The sequence below is a fragment of the Gigantopelta aegis genome, unplaced genomic scaffold (genome assembly GCF_016097555.1).
Source record: "Gigantopelta aegis isolate Gae_Host unplaced genomic scaffold, Gae_host_genome ctg6635_pilon_pilon, whole genome shotgun sequence".
Taxonomy (NCBI): Eukaryota; Metazoa; Mollusca; class Gastropoda; order Neomphalida; family Peltospiridae; genus Gigantopelta; species Gigantopelta aegis.
In genome coordinates, this window is record NW_024535181.1 from 1 (window position 1) to 9,054 (window position 9,054).

Genomic DNA, 9,054 nt, shown 5'->3' on the forward strand with positions numbered 1-9,054 from the left:
CTTTATTGGAAAATGAAAAAATTACTCTTTTGATCAAATTTGACCCCTCAGCTTAATCGGAAAATGAAAAAATACCTTTTTGATAAAAGATCGCCTCACAGCTTTATTGAAAAATGAAAAAATACCTTTTTGATAAACGATCATCTCTCAGCTTTAACGGAATGTTGATTTTTTTTTTTTAATAAAAGATAGCCTCCCAGCTTTAACAGAAAATGTTAAAAACAATTTTTTATTATAAAAGTAGACAATCTAACAGCTTTAGTGGAACACAAGAAAAAAAACACCTTTTTAATAAATGATCACCTCATAGCTTTATCGGAAAATGAAAAACATACCTTTTTGATAAATGTTCACCTGACAGCTTTATTGGAAAATAAAAGAATACCTTTTTGATAAATGATCACCTGACAGCTTTAACAGAAAATAAAAAAATAGATTTTTGATAAAAGTAGACAACTTAACAGCTTTATCAGAAAATTAAAAAATACCTTTTTGATAAATCATCGCCTGAAAGCTTTAACAGAATATATATATATTTTTTTTAATTTCATAAAAGATATCATCCCAGCTTTAACAGAAAATTTAAAAATAAATTTTTGATAAAAGATGGCCTCCCAGCTTTAACAAAAAATTTAAAAATAAATTTTTGATAAAAGATGGCCTCCCAGCTTTAACAGAAAATTAAAAAATAAACTTTTGATAAAAATAGACAACCTAACAGCTTTATCGAAAAACAAAATATATCTTTTTAATAACTGATTGCCTGACAGGTTTATCGGAAAACAAAAAATACCTTTTTGATAAATGATCGCCTGCTAGCTTTATCGGAAAACAAAAAATACCTTTTTGATAAATGATCGCCTGCTAGCTTTATCGGAAAACAAAAAATACCTTTTTGATAAATGATCGCCTAATAGCTTTATCGGAAAAGGAATTGGTTCTGAAGGCCGACTCCGATATATTATCTAGCTCTTCCATTGGCTCTTGAGCAGGAGGGGCAGCGCCCGCTACAAAAGGTGGGGGGTAACCTTGGCTGTATGGTTGTGCCATCGCTGGCTGTGGGGGTGGGTAAGCTGAAATGACAAGTGTAAAATTCAAATCATAAATCTACATGTATATCATTAAAACCCTGTTGTTGTTTGGTTTTTGCAAATATTTTTGCAGAATATACATACATATTGACAAATATTAAATTAAATGAAAATCATTACAAAATTGTATTAAAATAAATGACTATCTGAAGTGGTGAATAATGGGCCTTTTAACAATTATGTAAAAAAAAGAGAGGCATTTTTATCCCTCATCCCTTCCAAAGGGTGGATCAAGGATATACTTTAAAGGTAGGGTCAACTCAAACAAGAGCCTTATGTGTTGGAAAGATGCATACCCGGACCACCAACACATACTGACACTTTAACAAATGAAAAACGCGTAATTTTAGAGTTAATAAAGACCCATGATTATTCCTGCTAACTGGGGGCAGCCATTTTGTTTCGTTTTTGTGACGTCCGGTGGTATAGCTTGGGGCGAACTGACGTCACCTCTGTCCATCTCCTCTATGCACAGTGTAAACAAACGCTCTAATTTACGACAAGGCGCTTCGCTTTCATCAACCTGACTTGTAAAACAACATAAATGACTTGATAGTATAATAATCTATTTAACTAAATATATTTCAATTTGCATCAATAGAACAAAATGGAGTTATAGCATTTTTCTTTTTAAGAAAATCCAAAGAAAAAAACGCATCTTATTAGGCCTATTGGTAGGGTACGTTCGAGCAAAAATGACCACTCACGATACCCAAGTGATACTATTCTTTTCTTTGGGATGACGTAATTGGTCAGTTTTGTGATTTTAGATGGGAATGTCTACTTAATCAAGGGTTTTACAGAATTATTTACAGTAATAAAGCAGGACGGTCCATTACGATTTGAGGTTATCACACAATACCCTGTGATCTTAATAAAAGAGGCACGTCTTTTTAGTGTGTCTAGACACAGTGTCTGGGGACTGTCTAAATATACACCTGCCAATCAGGAACCACAGGTACAGGCTATGGAAAGAAAAGACCAATTAACCAAGAAAATACTCTGATCATTATTTCAGTATGTGGGTTAATTTATGTACCAAACATAATACAGTCATTTCAACACTTTAACAATGACGGTTTATTTTGTATTGACAAATAAACCACATATACACATCGCTGTGTTACTGGGATGGATATTATTACAGAACATTGCGATGCATCCGCAAAAATCAGGTATGTTTTGTTTCTTCAGTTCGAAGACTAATTCCTGACGTGACACGTTAAGTATTACGTAACCACCAGCTCACCAGAGGGCGTATTCACTGGGATGGTACAAAATGGCTGCACCCGTTATATATAATAGCTGTCACATTTAATCATTTTATTAATTAACTATACAATTATACTTGTTGATATTAAGCAATAATGTGCATTATATATAGTTGAATATGCATACCAGGCCAAATGCCTTAATTGTCCCCTCCTTTAAGCAATAATGTGCATTATATATATAATATATTCATTCATTCATTCATTAAACTGACCTGCATCTTGTTTGCCAAACTGTGGGTTTCTGTAACCTGCTGCCTGTTGAGTTATCTATTACCTGCATATTATCTGTTATACAGTGAAACCCCTCTAAACCGGCACCCATTAGACCAAGGTTTTAAGAGGTATGATCTGGTGTAGAGGTTAAATTATGTACAGATTTTAAAAAATGGACCGTAAAATGTTTTTGAGAGGTTATCTATTACGTGTATAGTATGTGTTATATACAGTGAAACCCCTCTAAACCAGACACCCTCAGGACCAAGAAAAATGTCCGGTTTTAAGAGGTATGATCTGGTTTAGAGGTTAAATTATGTACCGATTTTTGAAAAGGGACCGTCAAAAAAAAAGTTTTGTTTTGAGGGAATTCTGGTTTTGAGAGGTTTCACACTGTATATATATTCATTAAACTGACCTGCATCTTGCTTGTAGCCCTGTTCGGCAAACTGTGGGTTTGTGTAACCTCCTGCCTGTGGGTTTGTGTAACCTGCTGCCTGTGGGTTTGTGTAACCTCCTGCCTGTGGGTTTTTGTAACCGGCTTCCTGTGGGTTTGTGTAACCGGTTGCTGCCTGGTCGTAGGACGGAGGAGGGGCACTTGGATAAGCTGCCATCTTAGCTGCACTCTACTCAAGCACAAATCACCTGGAAAAAAAATTCCCATTAACAGAGAACACTATGTTTAGTACTGCGTTGCAATTCGCTACACAAGTTTCAGAGATCACAAACAATACACATTTTTAAAACATTAAACAGTAGTTGCTAGTCAATTTTTAATTGACTAGAAATATCGCAAAATGTTCACTGATGTGGCGTTTAAAAAATATATTAAATTAAGATACAAACTTTTAATTTTGTTTAAATATTAAATTAAAGATTTATTCATTCATTAATTTATGTAGTTATTTTCATGTTTATATTAAGGCTCAAAATCTATTTTACTGTATACTTGTATTCCCAATAACGAGTAAAAAGTTGTAATCGTACTTTTGCTTTTATGCAAGCGCTGCAAACCTCCATGTTAAATGTTCCAAATATTTTCAGAAAACGAGGACGCCGTATAAATATGTGATGTCATTCTAATGTTTTCAGTACATACACTATACAGCAAATCAAACAAACTATGTCACTATTTAAGAAATAAATCATAAGAACTGCGTCATTATTCAAAAGAGTTAACTATTTCCTTTTAACTAAAAAGCTATTTTAATGCATGATATTCAATATTTTTCAAAAATGATTTTAACTTTTCCTTTTATGATAAAGTTAACCTCTTAAACAGGAAAAGTTAGTAGTATCTAACTGCGTTTAGCATTTGCGAAAAATAACATTTCCGTGCATGCACCGTTCGACATTTTAAATTTTTTAAATCATCTACATGATAAAATATATATTTCTGAACTATGCACAATGGACGAACACTTTTTTCTTTCTTTTTTTTTAAAAGGAAAAAAATCAGTTTGTCCAGCGTTCCGGTCTGGTCCGTGTTTTACCAACAGTTCCAAAGGGAATGCCTTTTAAGTTTTTTCATACTATGAAATTTAGCCTACTACATGCTATTTATTTCTGAGCCGATTGTTTTATAAATCAGACAAAAAAATAGTATTTATTTTTTATTTCCAAAACTTTTATTTGTCTTCTTACATCAAACCAAACTGAAATTATTTATAAAAAAAACAAAACAAAAAGAAGAGAAAAAAACCCCACTTAAATTGTAGAAGGATTGTAGAAGGATGGGACGGACTATAGTGAACTTAATGGTTTGAGGGGTTTGTAAAGTTTTGTATTTAGATACCTACTTGTCTGAACTTCATTGTTAATGGGAACCTTCACCAACTGTGAAGAAAAACCTCACAAATGAACGACAAGCAGACGACACCAAATAGGACCAAGCATAACGCAGTTAGGGACGTTGAAGCTATACTCTTTACATTCCAGCAAAACATTTATTTTACCCAAAGTGCCATTATGCAGCTATGATGCTGCATAAGTCTGTAATTTTCAAATCATCTTCAAAAATATGCAAAGCGAGGAAAACGGCATCTTATTCAAACGCAGTCATTGGTGTTACTAATGGTCATTACGCCAGATAAACTCAATGTGCACTTACATTCGAGTTTATCTTGATGAACTTGTGCATGTACACACATACACACACGGACATATATCAGCAATTGTTGAAAACCGTATTATTTTATTTCCTGGTATTTTGTAATGTCTGTGCATGTTCGATCGTTGACACGACAACAACTTCTTGTTAAGGAAGTACACTTAAAACAAATTTCTTTAAAAATGCAAAAAAAAAGGTAAGAATATGTTTTATGCACAATTAAATGTAATATTACAGTTAATTTGTGCCCTGGAATCTTAGGTCTCACTACACAGATCACTTCCGGGTGAGAGTTGATTGATCACGGTCCACTATATTCCTTCTGAGAGTTGATTGATCACAGTCCACTATAGTTCCTAATTGTGACACATGTTGTGGTTCACATATTCACTTCTAGGTAATGATGAAGAATTAAAACATTATGTATGTTTAATGGTAAGACTTCTGGCTGTATTTTGTCCATGTTGTTGTGTTTCAATGGCAGATGACATCTGTGTAGTCAGACCTTAGGTCTCACTACACAGATCACTTCAGGGTGAGAGTTCATTGATCACGGTTCACTATAGTTCCTAATTGTGACACATGTTATGGTTCACATATTCACTTCTAGCAAATGGTGAAGAATTAAAACAATATGTATGTTTAATGGTAAGCCTTCTGACCATATTTTGCCCATGTTATTTTGTAATATTGTGCATCAACCTTTTGGGACAAGGGTATACAGCGCAAGTGACAGCCGGAGTGAATCGGTTAATGAACCACCTGTTCAGACCGCTACTACAGCCAGATGCGGTCATATAGCAAAAAACTGAGACGGAAATGTTCTCAATTTTGGAGTGAAAATAAATGCTTATATAATGTATGTTCGCAATGGTGTATGTTGTTAGTGCCAATGAGAACCCGTTCTATGGGCAATCTTGGCTTGAAGTTGGGCAGTTTAACATGGGTTTCAATGGCAGATGACATCTGTGTAGTGAGACCAATGGCCTCAGATTACAGTTATCTTCCCATTTGGTTGTCCAAAATCCGGAAATTTGACCGCGCAAGTAGTCTGCTGTTTGACTGTGATTATTTCATGGCAGACAGCTATGAAGTGGCAACTGTTTGACTGAAGTGACAGGGGATAGCATGTAGTTTGTAAACATGTGTAACTTGTTGACATTGAAGACTTGTTTGTGGTAATTCCGGCCCATGCAAAAGTAGTGCTTTTTGTGTAAAATGGGTGTACTGCGGCCTGGTTTAGAGGGTGTGTCTGTTTAAACCAATATGCTGGGAGAAAGAGCTGGACAACAGGGGTTGTCCTTTTCAGAGTATGTGTCCCCCATGCAGGCAAAGGAACATACAAAACTTCACGGGCCTGCTGATATTAATAAAAATGTTATAGCCACTAAGGGTATATAGAAACATATAGCGAAATTAATTGTGGTCTGAGGCCCAATGCAAATGATTGCCTGACATGACTGAGCATGCGCACCAGCCATATCCTCTTAGTCGTACTGTTTTCGATTAAACGAGGATACATACACTCACACTCACAAACATAAACACACACACTTTCAATGTTACTTAAAACCTTTTTTTAACTTGTTTGACTTGGCTGAAGTAAAGTAATATTATAACTGCGATGAAACAGACCTGTCACCTCGTCATCTAAGATTGCGCAATCTGGGCGATTACGAAATTTCTTTTGAAATGAAATGAACCCGGAAATAAAATACTACAATGATTTTCCATCTGAAATAATGTACTTTTAATTTTGTGACCAGCTATGCCAAACACAACCGTTTGTTGATGTATCACGAGTATGTACAGCACATTGTCAGATTGTTATAATAAAATTATAAACAAAATTATGACAGTCAAATCAGATCGACCATCGAATGATCGATTGTTTACAATGATTCACAGTAACAATGCCGCATGCGTATATTTACGATTGTTATTAATTTTGATCACTATACTTATACAAATAAGAAACATCGAGATTACAGATTTAAAAAAAATGAAGAACAAATCATCTAATTACCTTTGTGAAAAGCGAAATAATATCTTCTAATACTAAAAACAACAAATTACAGTTCCTTCGACTAGCTAGCGAACTGCGTCACAAGCAAGGTCACTGCCCAATCGGGTGCAATGTACCAAATCAGCGACTTCCGGGTCAACGTACAGTTATAGTCCGTCCCATCATTCTATAAAAATATATTTTGGAAATAATTTCAGTTTGGTTTGACATAAGAATAACAGGGAAAGTATTATGGAAATAACAAACAACTACTATTTGTTTGTGTGCAATTTACAGATCAGTCGGATCATAAATAAATAACGTGTAGTAAATTTCATAGTATGTGAAAAGACGTTCCCTGTGGGACGGACTATAGTTAGTGTGTTATGTTTAATGTCACCACTAGAGCACATTGCTTTATTAATCGTCGACTATTTGATGTTAGACATCTGGTAATTTTGACAAATTTTCTTAGTGAGGAAACCCGCTTAATTTTTATGCACCATTCCCAAAACAGGACAACACATACCATGCACGTCCTTTGATCACTTTCATTAATTAAACTTCGGCTACTGAATATTAAACGTGTTGGTTCAATTCTGACATTAGCAACACAAATTAAGGACTCTTTTATATGCAGGGGTGGGAGGAAGCTCAGTGGTACAGCGCTCGGCTGATGCGCGATCGATCATATTTAGGATCGATTCCCGTCGGTGGGCCCATTGAGCTATTTCTCGTCCCAGCCAGTGCTCCATAATTGATGTAGCAAAGGCCGTGGTATGTACTATCCTGTCTGTGTGATGGTGCATTGTTATGCATATAAAAGATGCCTTGCTGCTAATCACTATTCTCGCTTACGATATTCGCAGCGACAAAACGAACTTGAACTTAGGAAGTACGGTAGGAAAACTTTCCTTTGTTACTCGCATAAGAGATTATTTGAATAATTAGATACTTTACCTATATTTATAGATAGCTTTTCAACTGTTACTTCTATTATTGTATTATTGTATTTCTTCTTTGTTCAAAAACCTAACCTATATTACCTAGGACGTAAAGCAGAAAACCTCCACGTGTTGAAAATTTAAGATAATACTTTAGCATAAATAGATAACTTGCGTATAGATAGAATTTATATTGTTATTATTATAGTACTATTACAATTGTCTCCCGCACAAAGCGCCAAATCTATAATACTAACCACCCAAATCATTTAATTAAGCATTAGGCCTACTATTAACAACTAGCGCCTAAAAACTAAATTAATAGAGCCACTATTAGCTTATAACCGCAAACCAGCTTAGCTTAGTAACTGGTTTAACGTGTCCATATACCACTAGGGTTTCGAACACGCCTATCCCGAGTCCGGCATCCGATAGGATCGGGGGTCTGACTCGGGACAGGGATAACCTAACAAATAGGGTCAATTTTGAAATTTACATCCAAAAATTAAATAGTGGGCCTTTAAAATTTTGATGCGCATCTCTAATTAAAAATAATAATTCTACTCATGAAATTGGGTCGCTAGATTAGATCGGGCGGTCAAAAAGAAATTAGATAACTAGGGCCTCGAACACGCTCATCCTGAGTAACCTCCGACAAGATCGGTGGCCTGACTCGGGATGGGGGGGGGGGGGGGGGGGGGTATTTTTCTTTTGGTTGAAAATGGGCAGAATTTTGAAAATAGCAATTAGTAAAGAGAAAAAAAAAAAAAAAAGTTAGTAGAATAATAAAAAATAAAAAAAAGTTATGAGCCAAAAATAAAAAGAATTGACTGCTCGGCCGAATATTTATATAATTTGGAGCATTTTAGACGGACAGTCCAAAAATAAATAAGAGAAAGAAGAGAGGATCGGACTATTTAATAATATTTTTTTAAAAAAGAGAGTAATTTCGACATAAAATTTTGAAAGGAGGTCTAAAAGTTTAAAGTCCAATCTATGTGTCCTGAAAAAGGTTGACGCCTACGGCGAGCTGATGAGGGGTCCGGTGGTCAAGTTCGGGACTTCGTGCTTCCTGTCCATAATAGCTGGTATGACCTGGTGGTAGCCGGCGCCGAAGATAGCCTTGACGATCCTGTGGATGGTCTGGCTATCCATCTCTCGTAGCAGGATCGCTTGTCGGTAGCAGTCTCGGCGCCGGTGGGTCACAACGAGACCCGAGTGGCCTTCCTTGGTCCGGAGATGGTGTAGTTCGTACTCGGTACCATCCTGCAGTGGTCTCCAGGCCTGGTTGAGGAACTTCCCCATCAGCTTGCCGGGGTCGGTGGTGTCCCCCTGCACGCAATGCCGGAACGCTGGCTTGATCTTCTTGACTTGAAGCTTCCATGCGTCTTCCTGCTGGGCTGGGTGGGTACGTTGT

The 9,054-nt window shown here is 36.0% G+C and overlaps 1 protein-coding gene across 1 annotated transcript; it reads right to left on the minus strand.

Annotated features, from left to right (window-relative positions):
* Nucleotides 1–891: 891 nt before the first annotated feature.
* LOC121366684 (epsin-1-like) lies at nucleotides 892–6,814 on the minus strand (the record flags this gene model as incomplete). The annotated part of the gene is made up of 3 exons (XM_041491036.1): nucleotides 6,715–6,814; nucleotides 2,997–3,223; nucleotides 892–1,073 (listed from the first exon to the last, which is right to left on the minus strand). Coding segments are annotated over exons 2-3 (378 nt in total), but the record flags the coding sequence as incomplete, so codon positions are not given.
* Between the last annotated feature and the right edge of the window lie 2,240 nt (nucleotides 6,815–9,054).